Consider the following 24,825-nt stretch of genomic DNA (forward strand, 5'->3'; position numbering starts at 1 on the left):
TATACTGCAGGAAAAAAGTTCCTTCTGGAGGAATGACACACTCAACAGACTACAATTCACTGGGTAAAAAACATAAGCTACCAATCTGCAGTTAACATTTCTAAGTCTACAAAGTATGTTAGGGATCTGTCCCAGGAATAATAACTTGTCCTATATTTTCAGCATTAAGCAGGGCTCTGACAAGTAACTCTGACTCCAACTACAGCAGCTATCATTGGAAAAGGGACATACTGATGTCAGAGTGTTACTGGGAGATGAATAATTCCTGATAAAGGAGAATATTTTATTAATCATCTCCATCCCAGCAAACCCCCAAAAACCTTTACTGCTTACATTTGCAAATACATTTTGCAAAAGTATTTCACTCTTCCTTAACATCTGTTTTAATTCAATCTCTATACATTAATTCCAATTATTAAGCATTACTGTGGGACACAAATTGTATTCTTCTTAACTAACTCTTGACCAGTAGTTTCTTTATTATGTTGTGGAACACGTCTTCTTAAGCAATCTGAAAAATGAGGTTCATTTGAATTTTTTTTTACTGAAATTATTTGGTTGGCATGTCACTAAAGGTAAATAGCCATTCTCCTGGACAGAAATGATGACATGCTCTTGCTAGGTAAGTTGTAAGGGCAGCTTATAATGAACATTTCTGCTAATAATTAGCCTAGAAAATGAAGCAATTTTTAGTTGTGTGATAAGACTATAATAACAGACTAGAAAGACAGACACTCAATTTATTCACTTCTACCCAAGAGCGTAAAGTATAAATCTGATTTAGGGGGGAAAATAATTTTTCAGTAAGATCTGCAGAACTCTTCAACTGATTCTTCTGATCATTTTTAATGGGTCTCGTGAACGTTAGATTTTAGAGAAGCAAAATAAAGGCAAAACAACAATACTGTGTAAAATGTACAACAATCCTATTTAACCCTTTAAAAATCCATTCACATTAACATTTTTATGCAATATACCATTTTAAATGGATGAAAAGGCTAACCTTACAATACTGTTCATTTAAAAACCTGTTAATACGGAAAGTTACATACTTAACGCCTCTATACAGTGGTTCAGAAATTCATATACCATCATATACAACCACACAGAGCACCACATTTTAATAATAATGTAGCTTTTGGATTTAAAAAAAATGCTTGAATGTCATCTTGTGTGTACAGTGTATAAAATCAGACAACCTTAAAAATATATTTTATTCAAATTAAACATGCATCATAACAAAGGGGGTCCTTAAATTGATAGATGATTTTTTTTACCAGTTTAAAAAAATCTACAACAGATTGTGGAGTCAATATCTTGGAAAGTCTCTCTTTCTCCGGGAAATTGAACTTCATCCAGTCATTAAGCACGTCCGGCAACAGAACTGTCGAAAGAGCTTCTTCTCACACAGTCGGTTGGATTTCACCATCTCACAAAATACTTCATCCGCTGGGTGGCCATTTCGCAAGAAAGAAAGAAAGAAAGAAAGAAAGAAAGTGTGGCATATTCATAAAGATGAAGAAAACTCTCCATCAACAGCAACACCTTTCCTGGTCTTTCCCTCTGCTCTAATGAGGATCTCAGACTAGACACAGTGAAAGCACTGTTTTGGAAAGCTCCTGGTAGCTACGCCTATGAAATGTTATATAACTGAATGAGTTCATGGGGAAAGCATGTGGGGCCCTATTTGCTCACAGCAATTTTGCGTTCTTGCCCAGGTAATGTTTTCTCTTTGAACTCCACAGAAGTCTCAGAGTGGGTCTATTTTTTTCTACCAAAACCAAAATCTCAGACAGAAAATAATGAATCCTTCCAGGATTATACATGGGGGGGAGGGGAAGCACAGGTCACATAGTGCATGTTTCAAGATTGTTATTGTAATTCTACAAAGACGGAACAGTCCAGAGAGAGGACAGATAGCAGCCTAGCCAACTCCAGCAAAATGAAATGCTGCAAAAAACACAGTCAAGCCACTGCACTGGAAAGAGTTTCAGACCTTGTGTTGAACTTACAGAAGGGTCCACCAGGGAAAAGCAACTGCTTATTTCTGCAGGGCACTCCGCAAGGCACCTTGTCTTCATTAGTGAGTGCCTTTTTTAACAAGTGACGACTATGGATATTGGAACCAGCTAAAACAATATCTATTTTCTTGGAGGCCAGGTGGGGGAAATCTTAAACAGAGGTTTCTTAAGTGGTAGTTACAGCCGAAAAGGATCTCCTCCGAGAAGCTGCAAAACCAGCTCCAACACAAACATTAGTGTGTAGGTGCATCTCACACACAGCACACACATCAAATACAGGGAAGTTGAACTGCTTCCAGTCTCTTGCCAATAGACCATACCAGTTAACTCCTTGTGTAAAGAGCTGATGACAGCACAGGGCCTCGGCAGCAAAAAAAACAAACGAAACATTGGTCTGAAAGAATAAAGGATATTTCTCTTTCATCTCTGCTGTACAGCCCAAAAAGGTAACATCAAAAGAGAGAGACATTTACAGCTCAAGTGGGGACTTCAGTAACTACTCGAATAGAAATAAATCTTTGCATTTTGCAAAGAAATGTAAAGCTTAGGTTTTTCAAAGAGGAACTCGCACTCGGAGAGACAAAAGACAAACGCAACATGTGTCTCTTTGAAAACAAACAAAGCTCTGAGCATTTCGATTAGAAAGCGAAACTGTCAAGAGCTCTCAGAAATTATGAGTTTTAAAAAGAGGTGCCATGAATGACTAACAGCAGGCTCTTAAAAGACCTAGATACGAAAAGACTTTTAAAACTTATTTGAAACAGTTCCAAGCCCCCAGCCCCAAGGCCAAAGTGGCAGTAATTTTGAATAAACCTGATGGCAGCCTTCTGTCCAGCTTTGGAAAACTACCCACAGCAGCACAGAGATGACCCACCAGATACAATTTATTAGTTCAGCAGTATTACTAACGAGGCATGTATTTTAATGAATAATGCAATGGCTCTGAAATAGGTTTCCAATATCAATCAGAAGCCTTCCTGTATCCTATTTCCCAAATTCAGAGAGAAGAGTGCAATACAAACTCCACATATTAATGTGGTTTAGAAGTGCAGCTAAAGGTTTCCAATCCAGTGAACTGTGGCATCTGTGCAGACATTTCAGAAATGTTCTCAGACTTTTAATAACATCACAGAGACATCAACACTGCTCTCAGTAAAACTACCACAATATCAGGTAGTCCCTGTTACAGAGTACCAGGGTTCTATGCAGGCTTTCATGCTATGCAACGATTTTTTCCCCCAAAAATGAAGCATCTGCGTGCAATGATAATTTTATGGTGAAATGAAATTAGACAGATGTGCGTCAGAAAAAGAATGTTTTTAGAAAGGTAGAGGTAGCCTGTTTAAAGTGGAAGTTATTTGTGTGAATTTAGCTTACCATTGTTACATGTTGCATTTATTATACATGTGCCACTGATGAGGCTATATCCATCTCTACATTTTGTACAGTTTCGTCCTGCACCATGGCAAGTCAAGCAATTCTCTTCACATCTGGAAAAAAAACGGGAAACACAATATAGATTTTATAAGTAAGAACCTAGGTACACAAAAATTGTAAGTGCAACAATTGGACAATTTTAGTATACAAGGTTTGAAGAAAGTTTTGAAGAAAAGAACAATTTCCACTGATATTCTGTATACCTTGTTTTTAATTGCATTTATCTTTTCCTAAGAAAGGGAAAGGGACCATTTTTTCTTATATTTTAAGCTTGTCAAGAATAATTAACTGCACGATAAGTCAATAAAAACAGAAACATCATGACATGAATATTCATGAACATCTACACTGCGACCAGAGTCTTCATGACAGTGAGATGAACAGCACTAGGTCATTTACAGGACAGAGTGACAGCTTCACACATCTAGTTAGACACCACCTTTTCACTGTGGAAACACAGAACAGTGACTTTAAAACCTATTAAGAGCCATTCAGCTTTGAGCATAGAGACGGGATTTAAGAGACAAAGCTTATGAGTCAGTGGCTAATTTAAAAGTCAATTACTAGCTGCAAAATCAAATCGGTTTTCTCTTTTGTCAGCTTCTTTGTCTTTATCGGTTTCCAAGATGGACTTGTGACACTTAGAGTTTTCTATTAAGCTTTTTTTCTATTGCATGTTTATTCTTCACACTGAAGCAGATAATCTGATGTATTGTTTGCCTTTTCACCATCTCAGCTATTCTTTCTTTACACGAAGGGAAGTAGCACTGATAGAGAAGGACTCTGTATGCAGTCTGCTCAAAGCTGGCAACTTATTTCCAGCTCTCAGCTGTTGCCAACTGAAATCAACACAGCCGAAAAATGCTTTGGGCCTCAAATCCCAGCAGTCCTTAAAAACAAAGGGTGAAATAAGCTTCTGTTCTTCAGGAACATCCAGACTGCTTCAAATGTTCTATCTGGTCGTGCTAAGTCAACTCAACAAGGGACAGGTTCAAAAATCCATTCTTAGATGTTAGGAAAACTCAGTAGCACCACCTTACATAATTAACAACAATACTTAAATAGCCATCTGTCCTCTAAGAGGAATGCAACTCTGAACAAATGAACTGGAATTTCATGCTGTACACTCAATATAGCTAATTTCATGCTGTACACCCCCAGTTTAGAAATAAGATCTAAATTAAAAACAACAAAATACCCACCATGTGTATACTAAGTAGATCAAGCTCATTAAAATAAAACAGATTCATTAAAATGACTTAAAATGACTTTGATTAAATCTTTTTCAATGCCGCCTGAAGGAAATACAAAGTCAGCTGTGGAGTCCTAAGAACACTTTCCGTTTTGTGTTAAAATATCATTCATCATATACAGTGCCTTGCGAAAGTATTCGGCCCCCTTGAACTTTTCAACCTTTTGCCACATTTCAGGCTTCAAACATAAAGATATAAATTTTTTATTTTATGTGAAGAATCACCAACAAGTGGGACACAATTGTGAAGTGGAACGAAATCTATTGGATTTTTGAAACTTTTTTAACTAATAAAAAAATGAAAAGTGGGGCGTGCAAAATTATTCGGCCCCCTTGCGTTAATACTTTGTAGAGCCACCTTTTGCTGCGATTACAGCTGCAAGTCGCTTGGGGTATGTCTCTATCAGTTTTGCACATCGAGAGACTGAAATTCTTGCCCATTCTTCCTTCCAAAACAGCTCGAGCTCAGTGAGGTTGGATGGAGAGCGTTTGTGAACAGCAGTTTTCAGCTCTTTCCACAGATTCTCGATTGGATTCAGGTCTGGACTTTGACTTGGCCATTCAAACACCTGGATACGTTTATTTGTGAACCATTCCTTTGTAGATTTTGCTGTATGTTTGGGATCATTGTCTTGTTGGAAGATAAATCTCCGTCCCAGTTTCCCAGACTCCAACAGGTTTTCATCCAGAATGGTCCTGTATTTGGCTGCATCCATCTTCCCCTCAATTTTAACCATCTTCCCTGTCCCTGCTGAAGAAAAGCAGGCCCAAACAATGATGCTGCCACCACCATGTTTGACAGTGGGGATGGTGTGTTGAGGGTGATGAGCTGTGTTGCTTTTACGCCAAACATATCGTTTTGCATTGTGGCCAAAAAGTTCGATTTTGGTTTCATCTGACCAGAGCACCTTCTTCCACATGTTTGGGGTGTCTCCCAGGTGGCTTGTGGCAAACTTTAGACGAGACTTTTTATGGATATCTTTGAGAAATGGCTTTCTTCTTGCCACTCTTCCATAAAGGCCAGATTTGTGCAGTGTAAGACTGATTGTTGTCCTATGGACAGACTCTCCCACCTCAGCTGTAGTTCTCTGCAGTTCATCCAGAGTGATCATGGGCCTCTTGGCTGCATCTCTGATCAGTCTTCTCCTTGTCTGAGCTGAAAGTTTAGAGGGACGGCCAGGTCTTGGTAGATTTGCAGTGGTCTGATACTCCTTCCATTTCAAGATGATCGCTTGCACAGTGCTCCTTGGGATGTTTGAAGCTTGGGAAATCTTTTTGTATCCAAATCCGGCTTTAAACTTCTCCACAACAGTATTACGGACCTGCCTGGTGTGTTCCTTGGTCTTCATGATGCTCTCTGCGCTTTCAACAGAACCTTGAGACTATCACAGAGCAGGTGCATTTATACAGAGACTTGAATACACACAGGTGGATTCTATTTATCACCATCAGTCATTTAGGACAACATTGGATCATTCAGAGATCCTTGCTGAACTTCTGGAGTGAGTTTGCTGCACTGAAAGTAAAGGGGCCGAATAATTTTGCACGCCCCACTTTTCATTTTTTTATTAGTTAAAAAAATTTCAAAAATCCAATAGATTTCGTTCCACTTCACAATTGTGTCCCACTTGTTGGTGATTCTTCACATAAAATAAAAAATTTATATCTTTATGTTTGAAGCCTGAAATGTGGCAAAAGGTTGAAAAGTTCAAGGGGGCCGAATACTTTCGCAAGGCACTGTATAGGTGACATAACATAATCACTACACCATGTCCATATTACAATGGAAATAGTTCTAGTGGCCATCGACTCATATCTACAGTCATATACAAGTTCTGTTCAGCTCCTGTGTTGACGTAAATGTACATCACTTGACTCCGGCCCCACAGTATAAACCTGCTACAGACACCAGTCATATGAACAGCAGGGACAGACTGATGGAAGAAAAATCCTGCTGTAGGAGGAAGAGCCAAGACAGAGTTAAAATTTTCCTTCATCGTTTCTCCGTGTCTCCTGCGGGTGTCCTGACTGATCCCTGGAGACGGCCTGGGTTAAACAGAGGGCAGGCAGCCCAGGAACGTGAATCACATGACCAATGGCGCTGCGTGCAGGAACGCACTCCGATTAGCTGGCTGAGGCACAGCACAGCTGGATCTGCTTCTCCGACATTGGCTGCATCGTTCAGCAGAAACCGAACTACTGTTCCCTACACCTGACTTCAATAAAAACGATGAAGGGAGAAGACCAAAGCCTAATGTGTTACTGCCCTTCTTAATCATCTGTGGTCGCTCTTTACTCCTGTAGGCCCACCCCCCTCTAATCCACAAAACGATGTCATTCCCAGAAATAATGATGTCAGTCTAATGGAACTACAGTATATGGGTTTTTTTTTAACCGCTGTTCTCTCAATATCCATTGCATCAACTTCTACCTTTTTTAAAACCTCTGGTTTAATTTAGAAGACTTACAGGAAACAAAAGTCTGATTTATACAAACCAATTCTAAAAATCAGCCTTCCATTCTGTTTGGGCCTTAATCGCAGCCATTAGAGTGATCTAGAGTCTTGGAATGCGACTATAAATTTTTAGTTGCGGCGCAGGTGAAGAGATTTATATAACAGAGTCTCTTTGTTGTTCCTTTTAAATTGCACTACACTAGTGACTTATGGGCAATTATGGAAATGAAGAAACAACGACAGATCCTAAAAGTTACTCTTGAGTAAAACTGTTACCTACGTGCTAAATCGTTAATTTCTGTGCCAACCCAGCAAGACCCAGGGACAATGCATGCTGAGGCAACACTTTCTGACTCAACCAAATCCAAACCAGCAATTGGGAATAATTTTGTAAGCACTGCCTTTCCAGAATTTCTGTGTTTCCAAACCATCACTCTTAACTCATGGCAAGGATAACTGCTTCATTCCCAGCACAATAACTTAATCAGAAATGTTTATGTGCCCAGTGTAAGTACGGGTAGCTGCATCAGCATACATAGGCTGCAAAGGAACAAGTAATAGGTTTATTCCATGCTGAAAAAAAGAAGAAAGAAAACAACGTTTCGTCTGTGAAGCCTTCTTCAGGTGTGAGGAAGAAGCTCATACCTGAGAAGGCTCCACGGCCAAAATGCTGTGTTTTCTTTCTTCCTTTTTTCAGCACAGTATAAGTTTAGCCAGCTGAAGCTGCTGAGCTCTTATTAATCAGACACAGATGGGAGGCGACTCAGAGATGCTGTGGCCCTGTATCTCCAAGAAAAAGTGGGTTGGTAAAAACACCAGGGACCTAAATGATTTCAGAGATGTGAGGACTCTGTTTCTCCTGATATTTAATTATCACTTCTCCCTTTGCCTCTGGGACAACACAGGAAATGTTGGTGTGAATGAAGGCAAGAAACACAGGGCTCGACGATTCATGAAAAAAAAAAAGGAATCCCAAAAATTAACAAAAGGAAAAAAAATGTTTTAGGAACATATTCCATCTAGAGGTAAGAAAGAAATGTATCACCAAACTTATCCAAATCACCCTTATTAATGACAATATAGTACCAATAAATATTCCAGAAAAGTTTCAGAATTAAGAGTCATAACTAACATGTTATGTAACTTCATCTACTGTATAGGTAAGATAAGGCTAACAAGGTAGGTTTTTACTGAAACCTACCTCAAACACAGAATAATATAAACAACCCTTAGTTAACTCAAGGTGGGAAAGTAACTTTTTTCCTTAATGTTGCATGAAAAAATATTAAATCATTACTAGGTCTGCCAGTTCTCTATAAAGCCTGATTCTTTTCCTCAGTTCAGTTTCTGTTTTTTGCACGTGTGGGAGGAGATTTGAATGCACACTCACAGCTTGCCTCCACCCTCAGAAAAGACGACTCATTTCAGGAACACAGCAAGCAAATCCTCAAAATTAGCATCACATAATGCAAGATTAACACTGAAAATAAAGGGGTATGTCTAGATGAACGACTCAGAGACTTCACATGTTAAACGCACCCTGTTTAACACTGAAGAGCGATTTCGGGTTGTGTCTGGTTCAGAAAAATGTTTCTGGTCTAAAAACTACCAGACAAGTTGCTACAGGTGACTTGTTCAGCCTGGGCAGGTGTGTGGTGCCATAGGTGGCAGGTGTGTTTCGTGTAGCCTGTTAATGATAAATTATTAAATCAGATGTGTCTATTTATTCAATTGTTTCTTCCAATTTAAACCAAAGGGTACTCCCCTAACATTTGGGATTTGGAGGGTTTGGGTTTGAGAATTAATTTTTAGCAAGCCAAAGTTGTCCTGCTGAAACGTTGACAGTCTGTTAAAAGATATAATTCTGAGTATAGGGTGTGTGTTCAGCTGGCTCTGCTTTTTATCTGCACAGCATCTTCATAATGTCTGGGTGTGCAATCATTTCTTTTTATTGAGGTGTGCTTCATATACCATTGCCTCACCTCTGCTTTACCATCAGTCAGCAGAGACAACTGTCTTGAAGAGGCATAAAGTCTCCAAGTCTTTTATGCAAGCTTATCGGCAAAGAAGCCTGATGCTGAATCTCACCGTGCTGAATCTCAACTTCCAATCTCAAAGTTTAATTCATAACTTCCTGTCAGACAGAATCAGCTCTCAGCTGGAGTTAAAGACCCCATGAAAATCTTGGCCCTTCAGGGAAAAACAAGTCTTTTTTAAGCTCAGGAGAAGCTGACAACTAGATGGCTTGACCACACTTCTTACAGTCATCTAGGTGTGAATGGAGTTGGCCTACCCCTATAACTCAAGAAACACATTTGTGATTTGCTGGCGATGGGCTTAACTGCTAAATAGTTACAGCAGAGATCTGGGCAGCTGCTGTAAAAGTGGCTCCTGAAAGTTCCAGGACTACAGTTATGAAAGACGTTCCCTGCCTGCCTGACTCCGCCACCAGCTGGCTCTGAACCAAGAGGTCCCAGTAACTGTGTGTCTAATCCCATTCCCCTCCCTGACATTCCCATCACCAGAATCTATGGAACACAAGTGTGGATGCTCTGGTAGAATGGTTTAATTACTACCATCAGCCTGCGGGACAGTCTAACTGTAAAAGGAAAGAATAAGGTAGAGGGGTTGATAGCTGCAGTTCGTACAGATACTGGAGGGCATGTCCAAATGTACTGCACCTTTGAACATGCCGCCAATATCTATGCATCTGCACCCCTTCTATAATTTCTCCTCACTTTACAGCTGGTTCTTTTAAATCAGAGTTTATTACAGGAGATCTGGCTCGATTTACATATTTTAGGGCATCATGTTGCCCTAAGGCATCGTTACCTTTCTCTAAATAAACTGAAAGGACTCCACAGTCCTACAATCCTAGCGGTACCACAGAACCTACTTGCGACAGATCTGCTGAGGCAGACCTACAGCTTCCCCAGGGTAGTAGCCCTCAGTGCACGCTGGGACACATCTCCACTCCTGCAGCAGGAAGTCTTTGGCACACTGGATGCATTCCTCCATCCCAGGCCCTGAGCAGTCAACAGCACACAACCACTTATTGAACCACAATAGAGCACCAGTGAAAAAAAAAGGTCACACTTCTCCCATTTCTCAGTAAATTACATATGGGGCTTGCAACAGACAAACTAAGAATGTTGTTCAGTGGTAAAGATCTCTCATTTAATCCCTGATATAATATTACATACTATTGTATACCACAGGCAAGTAACCACTCGCACTACAAAAGGCTTAAATTGTGATTCTGAATAACTGCCATAATAATAGGTTACCAAAACCTACATTTCCATCAAAACTACATATCACTTTCATGAACCAGTGGGTTGCATACCTCTGCAAAAAAATGCATTTTCGTGTAAAAAACAAGTTTGTGCAATGTGGAATAATAACATTATTATGGTTAAGGTTATGGATTTGTGTGCCGTTTTATCCATGACTTATTTTATGGGGAACACCTGGTGAGTATTTGGATATTATCTGAAATTATTCCAGCTACCTTTTCATCAGAATTTGGAAGAGACCCGTAAAATGTTTCCTCAGCACTGTATGTTCACAGATTGAAAAGCACCTCCAAAATGCATCTGTCTGTAGCCTCACCGAAAAGGAACCGATGTCTGATATGGAAGTAAAGCTCACCCGTGCAGGTGGAACAGGACAGATGGCACGCACTGCACTTCATCTCCTCCAGGTGAAAGAAGGTGCCGTTGGCACACTCTGGCACGCAGGTCATGCCCGCCAGACTGTGGGGGAGGGCAGCGAGGGGCCATGGGCACAGCACAGCACAGGGTAAGAGTTCAGTTCACCAGTTATCTCGCAGAATTCCCGTCCGTGACAAAAAAATCAAACCTATTTACATCTGAATCAGTTTACACAGGAAAGCAGAACGGTACAGCGATTGTCCCTTTTCTGTATTCAAGGAAACCATCCAGTTTAACAGAACCTGACAGCTCAAGGGGTAATATTAACAGCCATTCCATTTTTCCGGCAGCTTCGAGTAACTAATAATGTCGCATCTCTTAAGACACAAGACAGTGTGAAGCGCAGGCTGTTCGTGTGCCAGGGTGTATTTTACCTGTATCCTTCGTTACAAGCTGTGCACCGGTCTGCATCCCGGAGACACATCATGCAGTTTTCGTGACATGGCAAGCACTGCTTCTGAACTAACAGAAAAAAGGAAGATAAAACATAAAGGAAGCCAATGCCCTTCTAGCAAGCTTGACCTCATGTTTGGCGCAGTTACTGGTCCAGCGCAGCGTTTGAAATGTTTATTTGCTAATTATATAAAGAGCACCTGACTGACAGACCCCAAAACCACCCACGGGGAGAGTTCAGAGCACATTGCGTCAGACGGCTGAACAGGGCAGTACTTCTTACAAGAGGGAGGCCGAAACGACAAACAAAATATTCAAAACCCGATCAAAGGTGGAAAGAAATTAGCTGTAGATAGCTTTTCACACCTTTTTCCTTTTAGAAACCAGCAATGCAAACAAATAGCAGGCTTTACCAGGTGCCAGAATGGACAGACTAAAGGATTTATAGCACACACTGAATGAATCCCGTTTAAAACATCTGTCTGGAAGCAGAATTCAACTTTGTTAATAGGCTTCCAGCACCACTAACTCTTTCCATTTCACACCTTCATGGACACAATTAGTAATAACATACTTCAGAGTAACAAAATTTACCAGATGGGCATGTGAGGTTTATTCTCTCCAAGTATGAATTTTTTTCATTAAGGATGGTGGGCATTTAAATGCTATCGTTTAATCGCTTGTTACCCCTTCCAGAAATTCAAATGCCATAAATGAGTTCCTCAATAGAAGTTTCCGCCATGAAGCACCATGCCTGAAAGCACAATTTCTACTTGCGCTTACATCTCAGAGAATATAGTAATGAATAGATAGTTACTGTACATGCTGTTTTTTAGCTTTTAACCAGATGGAAGTTTGCCCCAATAACACATTTCTGCAGTTCAGTTCTTTATCACACATGTACAGTATGTTTAAGTGAATTCCTCCTCTTTCTTACTTTCATCAGGGAAGTAGCCCAGAGGGCACATTTCCACGCATGTGTGCTCCTCAGCGCACAGGTACAGGCCCCTTCTGCAGGAAGTGCACTGGTTGTGCGCCCTGCCCGCACACTTCTCACAACCCCTGTAGCAGCGCCGGCACCGCCGCGCCTCAACGTCTTCGTGGTACCCCAGGGGACAGTAGCTGACACAAGTCCTGTCAATTGTGGAGCAAAGAATTACAGCTTCAAATGCTCGAGGATGAAAAATATGAGCTTATGGGCTGGATCCATTAAGCACTGGAGTCTAATGTGTTTAATGGCTCACTAATACTTAGATGACATAGACTTTGGCAGACCACAGCCTGGATGATTTATTCTAGACAGGCAGTTAGGACAGTTATAAGACCTAATGTAGCTTTTTCTAGTGGAGATTACTTGGACAGGAAAAGGCTGTGAAAACGTATACTGGAAGTGTTTCATTTTCACTGTAGTTCAAAGCAATTAGGTTTTTTTAATTGCGGTTTAACACCTGTTCCATTAACCTCCTTATAACGCTGTTCATCCTTTCTTGAAAGGCTCCAAAAGGGAGCAGAGCTCTTGCTTTCTTTTCCCTTACCCATTCACAGTGCTGGATGTGTCATAATACAGCAAATGGAAATGTGCTAATTCAGCAGTCACAGTGAGGTTCAGATTCAGAAAGCATAGCAGCACAACAGAGATCTGCTCTCTCTGCCTTGAGGCTTGGGACAAAGGTATCTATCGCACTGTTGAGTGATTCCAAAGAAAAATATTCTTGATGCGTTTCGAAAATGGAGTCCTTTACCTGCCAGATTTGATGTTCCCGAGGCTGAAATGGATACAGTTCAAACAATGATCGGCTTCGGGGCCATCACAGCCCTGGTCTCCACATTCAGTGTGGCATGGTCCTACAAGACAATCGCACACTGATCAGCTGCACCCTCTGAGCCTGACAATGAAGATCGGTCTGTTTAAATCTGGTTTGAATGCAATGTATTAGATTTAGTAGGTATGTGCTTATAAGTTAATTTATCACAAATGTCTGCAAGATTAAGAACGTTTAGATAGATAGGAATGCTCTACAGTAGCAGACGCTTTATGTGTAGGAAGAAGCCACTCTGTGTCCAGAATCCTGGCATTTTAAACAACTACAAGCACAACAAATGGCATTCTGTTTTAAAAGGCGCAGGGGCTGTAACACCTTCTTGATTTTAAAGTTTATGCAATTTGCACAGCATTTTGCATCTCTGGGGAAAAAAGTAAGCCAAATGTTGATGCCAGTCCCCTGGATCTTTTACCAAATAGTGGAATGACAGCCTTCCAGTGAAGCTATTCTTAATGTTAAGTTTTTTTTTGTCCTTTGACAAAAACTATTTTGTCGAAGCTAGTTTTATCAGCTCCAGTCTGAAATGGCTAATACGTCTCCAGTCTGAAATGGCTAATACGTCAACAAGGCTCAAAGGGCAGAGCCTTTGAGACCTGTGAAGACACTCAGGCCACATCTTCCACCCTCTGCTAGCCAACAGGGTGAAGAGAGTAACCGAGCATCAGTGGGAATACAGCACGATTACGATGGGAGCTTGGAAGTGCCCAACAGGACTTGAATGAGGAATGCTGTTGCTGTAGTACAAGCGGGCCAAATACCACATTATTATTATTAAGACCACATATCCATGGTTCAAATCTGGGATTTAATCAAAAATTCCTAAGCAGCAGGGCACTACTGGGCCAAATTCTTTTGGGTGAGCTTGAACCGGTGAGGATACCCTCAGCTTACTAGCTGAACTAATCAGAAACCCGAAAGGGATTGTTTGTTTTTAAGGCCTTTTTAAATCTTTAAACAGCCACTTCTCGGAGGTCAGCGGCTGCACAGAGTCGAGGCAGGACCAGGGCAGTTTCCAGCCTCCTACCATTGTACTCGTCCACCTCCTCCTCGTCGGGGGTCTCCTGGAGCAGCAGATCTGGCTCCTTACGCTCCTGTCCTGGGCTGGGAATCTCCAGCATCCTGGAGCGGGAGTGGTGAGGGCTGTAGTGAGAGTTGTACGGATGCTCCGAGGTCCCGTACAGGATCAGAGTCCACTCTTTCAGTTTGCCTGTGTGCGCACAGAAGGAAGAAAAGCATTCTGTCTCAACGGCACTTTGCATTCTGCGCAGTGAATAAAGTTAATACAAGGAGGAAATTCAGCTCTTACAAATACTGTCTTTTTCTATGTGGTGCAAGAGGAAATTAATATACTGTTCATGGCATTGTGATATAAGATACTGTAGCATATAGCAGTTTAAATCATTCTAAAATATAATTATTTGTATACAGTGCCTATAGAAAGTTTATACCTGCTTTCAAAAGTTTGTTGCCCTATTAAAATGCATTGAAAAAAATGCATCAATCTTTTTTCCATTTATCTTCACATCCTATCCCACAACACCCGAGTGAAAAAGACTGTAGAAAATGAATTCAAAATAAAAGCTAACTGGATAAGAGTCCACCCCCCTTGTAATAACAATCCTGTGTTAGCTCAGGTCTATCCAATCACCTGCAATATCACACAATATGCTAATTTGTCCAAGTGTGTTAAACTGCGATGATTCACATGCTTTCAGGACAAATTCAGCATTTCCTGTAGGTTCCCACTGCTGGGTAAAGCAAGTAAAATTTCCAAGTAAAGACTTAAAAAATGAACAAAACAAAGAGCTTTCAAAAGAATTCAGCGATAACGTTATGGAAAGGCACGGATCAGGGTATAGGTATAAAACTAGGTCAAAGGCCTTGAGTATCATCTGAACCATGGTCGGGACTACAGCATATATAAGCAATAGAAAGTTCAAGGCACCACCAAGACCTTGTCTCAATCAGGAGGTTCCACAAACTGAAAGTCCAAGCAAGAAGGAGACTGATCAGAATGGGATACCATGAGGCCAAAGACATCTTTGAAAATGCTGCAGGTGTTCTACCCAAGAGTGGTAAACTAAAGCACTCCTCAGATCTGACTTCGAAAGCTGCTTCTACCAAGTGTAACTCGGGAGGTCTGAGAGATATTCAATTATGAGTTTTTAATTTTGTGTTTTTAAAATACAAAATAAAAAAATTAAAAAATTCCCAATAAAAACATTTTCCTCCTTAAAAGTGGGGAGTATGACGTGTAATAAGATCACAGAAGAGGGCAAATCCTTTTAAATGTGTGAAACTCTAAGCCACTGAAACAACAAAATGTGAAAAAGTTCAATAGGCTGTAGACATCTATAAGGCACTGTATGATTCTCAACTAACTCCTTCATAACTTTCAAATACAGTTCAAAAAGGCAAAAAAAAAACACCCTGTGCAAACGTTCAGCAAAATTCAAAATTCCAAAAAGGAATTTCTATAAATTTCCATAAATAAAACACTTACCAAGAACTTCAGGATTGCGGAGCTGAGAGGGTGAGTCCAGAATCTCCAGGGTCCACTGTCCCTCAGCCTTCTCACCCCAGCAGTGCACAGTCATGAACTCCCAGTTTCTGAATCCTTCATTGGAGTTATCAAACAACCTGGACGTGCAAGCAAAAGGCAAGTCAAACTTGTAAAACCGCAAGTGTTTCCTTGGAACCAGAAGTTTTCTGGCAAAATTCATTTTGTTCCTTAGTTAATTCCCAAAAAATATCATAAGAAGAAGAATTATTATGCAAATTTTATTATCTTTTCTTAGGATATTTAAGACATTTCCAATATGCCTTTGTTTGGTTTCAACCAGAGACTTATTTATAACATGTGTTGATCACAGAGTTATAAAAGTTATTATTTTAAAGCCATTTTAGCTGATGCTTGCCTTATAGGAATAAAGAAATGACTTCATTATTGTCAAACTTGATGGAAAGCCAAAAGCAATAACCTGAATACTGTAGGTAGCAAGCTTCAAGTTCCCAGAACCTGACTTTGACTTTGGTCTTGACTAAGAAATTAAACTTAACCCTTGCTGGACACCTATCCACATCAGATCATTCAGCAGTTCAGCAAAACTAGCAAGAGATACTGTAGATGTTAAGATTAAACTCACTTATACCACTATAAACCTCCTACTGGCATTTGTGAGGCCACATGATGTTCATATTCTCTGTGAACAAGTTCAGGTTGTCAGTTGAAGGCTTTTCAGTCATCAATTTTCATGATACAAATCAATGAAGAAGAACAGCGTGTTCTTTTGTGCTCAACTGGAGGAACCCTTTCCTTTGAAGTGTTTTTGGTTTGATTAAAGAAAACTTTTCTTAGCTCCTGTCACAAAGGATAATCAGCACCAATTCAAACACAATGCTCCTTCTTACTGGCTCTTAGCCACAACTTTAAATTAACTTTGTAGGTTTCTGTTATTTTAGATGTATAAGGATAAGTATCTTGCATGCTTTTACTTTAAGGGAAAATCTAATTGAGCAACGCATATGGCTTGCAAATTAAGAAGCAAATGTATTTGTTCATTGATGCAGCAGGAAAAGCTTTTATAGGGTCCAGACTAGCCCACAGCCAGAGTCTCGTCACCACTAACTGAAATCAAATGTCTTATCTGGCAACACACACTCTGTTGTAATTACTAAAATACTTTATCAATCCATCCATCCATTTCCGGGGCAGAAAAGAAGTTGCTTTGGTACATAAGATCTTGTTGATATTCATCTTATTTACTGCAAACAGAAAACACATAACTGCCAAAGATCAATAAATGACATCTTAATACCAGGAGCATGACCTGCCAGATGCATTATACATATTGTCTGATAAAAACATGAATATTTTAAAAGCAGTCAGCTGAGAAAAGAAAATATCAAAACGCTACAAAGAGCAGTCAACCGAGAAAAGGAAATATCAAAACGCTACAAAGAGCGGCCACTTTGATGCTAAAAAAGCTAACCAGTGTTTTACAGAAATGTCAAAATATAGAATACACAGAGGAAAATGATTAAACTATGCAAAAAACCCACAAATGTTAGAAACTCCTTGGAACTGACTAATGCAATTAAGATCTAAGTGAACTAAAAAGGAGAAAGACTCATCTCTTTTTCATTTACATTTTAAGCAAAACGCTTCCCCTGATAATCATCAAATGAACTCATCCGTCTTTTTATCTAAAAAAATCCAAATCCTTTCTGATTTTATTCATGAGACGGTGAATTGCAATCATTTCTCTCTTATCAGCCTCTTTCCTTAATAAAAAAGGCATCTAAATGTTGTTGAAGATGCAAAAAAAATGGCTTTGTTTAAATACATTCTAATTAAAATGACACACAACCACTAGGTGACCCAAAAATAAGAAGCTAACATTTTCAGTTGTCATGAAAGGGAATTGCGTGAAAGCATTCTTCATGGCGAAGTGAAGCTCCTCTAGTTGTCACCACTGGTCCCTTCACGGAAATGGCCGACCCCAGCTGCAGTGCACAGCATGCTCCTGAGATACAGGATGCCTTTCCCCTTGCACACTTGTCCCCTATTTTGAAATGAGACAGCGAGCCAGCGAAACAGCGGCTGCATCAAGCAAGGACGCAAGCCATGCGCACGTGCTAAGAAAGCAGAAAGGAGTGAACCCCCCTGAAGTGTCAGGCTTTGCGTCAGTGATCTGCTGAACCTGTCGCTGGCCGCTCTTGTGCAACCTTGAAAGGACTGGCTGCCCCGCTCTGAGGGAAGAGGCATGCGGTCCACTCACCTCTTTGCCAATAGCTGTGACCGGGTGCCCGCGGGTGAAATGAGGTTGATCTGCAGGTCTCCTCGGCGAGGATGCACAATGAGAACCCTGACCACAACATGCTCCAGGTACACCACGTGCTGGTCCGGGTGGTCAGCACAGCCGGACGTGGCGATGGTGCTGTTCAGGATCTGATCGGGACGGATGTACCTTTTGGGGAAATTGTTTTTGCAAAAACAGAACAGTTACTGACCGCCACCCTTAGCTGTCAGAATCAGGGAAAAGCTTGGGAATTAGGATGCATGTCTTACAGCCTGGGTACAGTAATGCTAGTGCCAAGCTCTTTATATCAAAAGTGCTAACATCATTCATTCAGTTAGCATCCTAGGCCATCTCATGTGTAAAGGAAGCTTCCCTGTGTATCTCAATGACTACCATAGTAAGACCTGAAGTAAGAATAAAAACAAACACATAAACAAATTCATATATTCTGGCTGTAAGTCGGGCCATTGTCTGCCAGTTTTTTCAGTACCCTCGGTAATATGAATATTAACAACCTGTACGTCTTCCTAAAAACCAGTACAAAACATCTCTCAGAAATAATGCACAAACCAAAGATTCCAAAAATCAGAACCGCAGTTACTATCTTACAAGGTTTGTAGCAACTTGATAGATGACACATGACAAAACCCTGATCTCTAGTTCAGATATTGAAGAGATAGAGAAACGCACTCTTGTAATTAAAGTCTTTGAGGGAATAAGTCCTTTAAACATAAAAAAGGTGTTTATAATATTAAGCCTGGACAAACAGCTCACTGCCTAACTTCCTAAATTTATAACTTCATCACATGATTAGAAATCCTGCTAAATGCTGTTAAATTATAGACATTTCATAGCATTATCCCTTTAACTCTGTCTCCTTAGCTCTGTGAGCCTTTGTTTGAGGTAATCTTCATTTTATCAGTCTTGTATGAATGATAATACATTTTGAATGAAGGGCAGTAGAAAACACTGAGGTCAGATTCTAAGTTGCCTAACATCACTTTATGAATTCAGTTCATGTAACAGGCTAAGGGAGCTCAGCTCTAGGCTTATGTACAGCACAAAGCAGACTGAAAGTATTGGAAGAATGTCTTCATAATACTATTCTCTTATCATCCCCCGCACCCTCCTTTTTGAGGTTTAACATTTTTTCCCTTTTCTGAAGCACAGAAATAACCAACTGAAAGTTTCAAAAAAAATATCAAATCCAAACTTGCAGAGCCAGAGATTTCGTGTTCATTTGCCGAAGGCTTCACGCCCACTGGTGAACTAAGACACCGCTGGGACAAAGACTGGAGCCTCCCAGCATGCAGGTCTTTAATCTCCAACATACATACTTTCCAATTTGTTTCCAACACGTAATGTTTGTTATCATTAGTTTCAATTAAATGAAAACAATCAGAGTTGGCAGTATGAAGTCTGTGGAGTCTGTTACTGGGGGATGTGCTGTGAACAGCTGGACAGCCAGCACAGCGAGAGTAAGGACAGGTCTCACACAGTGTGGTTCAGTGGTCATTTGAAAGGGAATCACTTGGCTGATATGCAGGGTTCCTTGGCAGGTACCCCAGTCATTAGGAATCTCAGAGAAACTGCCGCTTTACAATAAAGCACAAACTTTATTGTAAAAAAAGGCTAAGTAATAGGATCTTTGTAATGCATTCCAGCACTTTTTGCTCCTATGGTGCACAGGGAGTGTGACTAGAAGGACCTATGTACTGTACACAGAACCTGTAATTTATCGACTCTGGGGGAACTCACAGTGTTTCTCCCCAACCCTCCCTAAGATCCGGCCTGTAACCTTCACCTTTATTTCCCCAAGTGTTCTTAACCGAAACTATTAGAATTTTAGCTGATGGATACTGTTTGGCCAGAGGTCAAGAACATAACCCCTATCCCCAAAAGCCTGACACATCTATCTCTAGTTTCTAACTTCCCTTTTTGAGGGATATTCTGGCTCTGAGCAACTGTCCCACCCGTGACATTACTGATCCGCCACTACGGTTGCAGACACTCTGTCTGGTCATACTCGCTTATATGCATAGAGAAATAAATAAAGGTGCTGCTGATTTCTCAGTCTTCCCTGTGTGGAACGTGGCTTGCAACTCCTTTGGTCTCTGGAGCAATGAAGCGCCGATAGGTCAGACCAACTGTCTGACCTAAACTCATCACAGATTCCTCTACATTGTCACAATGCAGATATATTTATTGGCTGATCACAAGGGGATAACATATAATTGTTCCCAGAAAATGGCTTTTCTGCATCTGTGTGTGTGTGTTTAACTTACGCAGTACAAATTAATAATGGTGAAGGAAAACATCCAGATGGTAAAGATATACAAAGGAAAAAATATGGACACAAGCCAAAATATATAGAAAGCCCAGATTAAAGCCTGAGAAGTTAGAGAAACAAATGGCAGCCTTTACATCCACAGTACAATCTCAATTAACAAGCACAATTTAGATATGTTTTTCACAGTTAACTGTTTTATATGTTGTGAAGGCATCCAGACAATTATGTGGAAGGTCGATATCTGTATTGATTCATAAGGGCTGTGAAAGACAGGTCTTTATCACACTGGCAGTTCATTTTCCAATTGCTCTGAACAATACTATTTCAAAGCATCACCTCCATTGCATCAGCATAATAAATAGATTCAAAATATATTGAAGTATGCTGTTTTTATTAATTCAAAACCAAGAACCAACATTTCAAATGTTGTGTTGAAATTGAGCATCGCACTTCCAGCACATATCTTTCATCATCTTAATACAACAGAAAAGCAGTCCAAAACAAGCACAGTAATTAGCTTTCGATTTTTAGTACCTATGGAAAACTACCCTCCTCATTGACATCTTCAAGGAAACATTAAGGCCACACACAGAAAGCTGTAGGAAACTCCCCTGTGAAGTCTCAAACATGCCCATAAAACACCAAGAGTAGTGTATTGCACAAGAGCCAAGCCAGCACTGACGCTGAAGCACGCTCACTCATCCTGGTGTGCAATGAGGTGGCCAGTCTGTGAAACAGGACTCACCACACTGAGCTTGTTACAGGAATTAACATCACCCCTTTGTAACCTAGCAGCTGCAGACCTGTTCTTAGGTCACAGTGGATTGTGGCACTGTCTGGGAAGTGTAGGCTCTGGGCTTGTGTGTGACCGTGACCTCATTTGTGGCTGGGGCAGAGCAGAACTGCGCTAAACCGCCCTGGCATGGAGGGCTAAGATCCCCTTTTAGGAACTTCGACCACGTTACCCTTCCCAAATCACAGAAGAAGAAAAATAAATCTGAAGAGCAGCAACCAGTGTGGATTGAATCACCCCTTCAACACTTCATCCTAAACCGGCCCCTCTTTCCACATCCACAAGCACAAAACACACTGTGCTTTTCAATTACCCCTCACTGGGGCACTACCTACGCCTTCTAGCTTACCCATACAATTTCCTCCTGCAGCTGATTTTCCTCACAGTGCTCGAGAACTTCAACACTTTATTGCCATAACAACTAGTTGCCTGGAAATTGGTACTGATGAGTCCAGCTGCCTTGCCTCTTCTTTAGAGATTTTAGAAAAAACAAAAACCCCAAAACACATCAGACTTTCCTCTGCGTTACTTGTTCGCGTTACCAGTTTAATGCAAAAGTGGCGAGAACTACCTCCACTCTGTATCTGACAGCAGGGAAGCTGCACTTCCACTTCTACTCAGAAAGGTTTGGTCTAGTGATCTCATTTCCCTCGGCTGCCCTGTCTCATAATATCTCAAGGGCAAATTGCCCTCATTTCAAATTTAATCAAAGACTGCTTCCTGCCTGCTGCTGTTGCAATAGAAGATCATTTATACAGCAGTCCAGGAAGTTCACAAAGTTATTTCTGTTTTTGTTTTTGTCTGTTTACTTGTTTAAGGCACAGAACACATAGGTGACAATGAGATTTAAATGAAACAATTAAAGCCCAGGGTTTAATGGTCTGAACATTAAAGCCCGCCGGCCATTTCAGAATAAGGGAAGGAGTGCAGAGAAATTACAACTGCGAAATTGTATGATTAGTCCTTATCGCTGCATTAAAACAATCATAATAAAAATAAGCTCAACATGAAATCCTATGCAGAGATATACTCATGCGTAGGGAACATGACCAGATTTGGCTTTCCTCTGCAAATTGCTGCTCTCTGGGTGGTTTTTAATGACACTTTTATGGCGCCAAATAAAAGTGCAGCTAGCTTTTAGTGTTTCTTAATCACATCAAGGCCTTTGACCTAGTTTAACATTGTTTATTCTTTCGCAAGCTCGGTAACTGTTGTCCAAGAGCTCGGCAGTGGCTTGGAAGCTCGCTGAAAAACAGGAAGTGCTAGGCTGTCAGAGAAGTCAGGGCCTTCGTTATTTATCTAAGCAACGATTAACGCAGCTGAGCCAAGCTTTTCTAGTAGAAGTCAATCGTTTCATGGATGGTTTGGGTTTTACTGGCAAAAAAAAATAGAGGGCGGTGGTTTTATGTTTTTGGATCGTAAGGTTAATTGATTACCATCATTATCACTATTCTTATTCTTATTATCACTGTCTGCAAACACAAAGAGGCAACTTCTGAAGGCCCACAAGGTTTAGATACTACATACATTCCCTAACAAAAAACATCCACAGCTTTGTGCAATTCCCACATTTGAGAGACGCAATGTAAAGACCACGTTTTGTTGAAAACATGGTTACTGCCCGCATTTCCCAATGTAACACAGGGTTAAAATATATATCAACGGCCATAGAGTCCCATTAATTTCTCTACCATGCTAACAGACCTTTATGCAAATGAACAAGTTTGCAATAAGGTTCTAAAAGCTAAATGCATCTACTACCTAGACACGAACTAATCATGACATTGGCTTCATGGCAAAGACAAGTGGTGATAATTATAGATGATTATTATCAGACAACCTATTAAAATATTGATCTGGACTGTGAAGTTGTGTGAGCAAGAGAAATATCAAAACGTCTGCAATTCTGCTAGTAGATGCTGCAGGAGGGGAAGATAATTAATTACATCAGTGATTGATTAAAGCATTACAGAATGCTTCATTAAGGCTTTCTCCAAGTCTGTTACTTTCAGATAAAAGCTTGCCAGCACCTATGTCCCACAATATATTCTAAAAATACTAAAATACTCTGTCCAAAACCAGACAGTGAATTCATATGCAAGTGAAATAGCATGTTTGAGACTGAGGAGCAAAATGAGGAGAAATGAAGACCTGAACTCACTACAGTTAGCTTTATCTTTTTTCAAGTACTAGGACTGAGGTAATCCCAAATTCAGCCCATCTGCGCCCGGCCCCTCTCCTTACTTGGTCCTCCTCTCAGATGTCCTGGTGCACACACGCTGTGGGGGCACAGACCTCCATTTCTTCGCTTCCACCACCATGGCGTCTGCATCCACCAACCCGAAGCCATACAGATGGCTGACTGAGGAGAGACACACACTGATGAGAGCCGGCAGAGTTCGGCTGCGATCTGGTCGGCTGCCAGCATGACTGTGGAAATCAGAATTATAAATATATTTGCTGGCTCTCGTATTTGTGTCTTTTGCATCCCGACAGTCCTCTTAACAATGAACAGAACACTCAAAGACGTTTATATATTCATAATGCTAGAGGCAGTGTTATGGAGAAAAATTAAGCATCATTCCTGGTTACTGGGTGTGCTGAATGTAAATTAAGCATCTATAGCTACACTGTAGTTATATTAACCCTAACCTATCCTCATCACTACATCATATCTCTGGGTGCTCTATTAAATTGGATGTCTGCATGATCTGAACAGTCATCAAACGTCAATGTATGATGACGCAACACACAGGGTTAATCATATCTGGTGGAAGTACAGAATAGCCTGGTTTTGTGTCACACAGTGGCACTGACCTCTGTGGCCAGCAGCATTGGTCTTCCAGTCACTTGCTTTCAGATGGACAGGCCGAGAGGTCTTCACCAGGAGATGCTGGACATCTCTCCAGGTTATCAACGGGCTGCAAACCATCCCAGAGAATATTGTTGTAATTGTGTTTAAGAGTGAGTGTAAGAATGGGGTCCATGCCCCAACCACTGCCTCTGAGGTTAAACCAGTCCAAATATGCTCCCCTTTTGCAAATGCCTTAAAAATGTAAGTGGTTCTAGTGGCAATAAAGAAGGCAAGAAATGTTGCTATGCATCAAAGATGACAAATCGGGAGGGAAAATAGCATTAGAATTTCACACTATTCAAAAAAATCAATTAGATGAAAGCTTCAAAGGTCATGTGTAATTCATTACTTACAGTATGTCACCTACGTGAAAAAATACTTGTGCCCTTGATCAAACGTACAACCCTCCAGTCAGGTCATCATACAGTACATTCTGTTCCACTCAAGACCTGTTGCAGTGGAAAGCTGCTTTTATATTCTATTGTTCAACATGCTAAGCCTCCATTAAGAAGGAGGAAGCACAACTAAGAATTTCAATGCAGATGAAGTGAAAGGCTGAATAACTGCAGTAAAAAGTATGAACTTTATTAAGGGGGTGGCAGAAAATCATGTCATTTAATAAAGAAAATGTTGCAAAGATCTTCTTCAGTTAACTAAATTCAGGTATTTCCAGTCAGTGAAGATTTGTAAATGTAATGCTTTGAGCAATCCAAACGGGAAGTCTATTTTACTGACAAATTACTACCTCTAATTCATGAATGGGTACAGTCTGTCATCAACTACCTGGGGTCAAATCTCTCCTGTGGCGAAACTCTCTACCTAACAGTTTTCTCCTTTTGACACCAGAGCCTGGCAGAATCTGTTATGGGACATATTAAAAGATGACTTCTTGCCTCTGATGCAACACTGCCTGGACGTCAGTACATTTTCAGAGCATGGTTTTCAGAATTTGCAGTGAGCTTCCTGTTTGGATACCTTTTGCAGCATTGTGT

General features: G+C 40.6%; 1 protein-coding gene across 2 annotated transcripts in view; it reads right to left on the reverse strand.

The window, feature by feature from the left end:
• Positions 1-816: 816 nt before the first annotated feature.
• Positions 817-24,825, reverse strand: part of pcsk6 (proprotein convertase subtilisin/kexin type 6) — a 46,192-nt gene continuing 22,183 nt past the window's right edge. For both annotated transcript variants that reach the window (XM_015343252.2, XM_015343251.2), the window contains exons 10-21: positions 23,797-23,900; positions 23,224-23,341; positions 17,876-18,064; positions 15,598-15,734; positions 14,119-14,301; positions 13,014-13,116; positions 12,209-12,405; positions 11,253-11,340; positions 10,817-10,920; positions 10,062-10,191; positions 3,399-3,511; positions 817-1,449 (exon numbers count right to left, since the gene is read on the reverse strand). In XM_015343252.2, the coding sequence (XP_015198738.2) occupies positions 1,352-1,449; positions 3,399-3,511; positions 10,062-10,191; positions 10,817-10,920; positions 11,253-11,340; positions 12,209-12,405; positions 13,014-13,116; positions 14,119-14,301; positions 15,598-15,734; positions 17,876-18,064; positions 23,224-23,341; positions 23,797-23,900 (1,564 nt within the window). In that variant the 3' untranslated portion in view covers positions 817-1,351. The remainder of the gene's footprint in view (positions 1,450-3,398; positions 3,512-10,061; positions 10,192-10,816; positions 10,921-11,252; positions 11,341-12,208; positions 12,406-13,013; positions 13,117-14,118; positions 14,302-15,597; positions 15,735-17,875; positions 18,065-23,223; positions 23,342-23,796; positions 23,901-24,825) is intronic.

The sequence above is a fragment of the Lepisosteus oculatus genome, chromosome 5, assembly GCF_040954835.1.
Source record: "Lepisosteus oculatus isolate fLepOcu1 chromosome 5, fLepOcu1.hap2, whole genome shotgun sequence".
Taxonomy (NCBI): domain Eukaryota; kingdom Metazoa; phylum Chordata; class Actinopteri; order Semionotiformes; family Lepisosteidae; genus Lepisosteus; species Lepisosteus oculatus.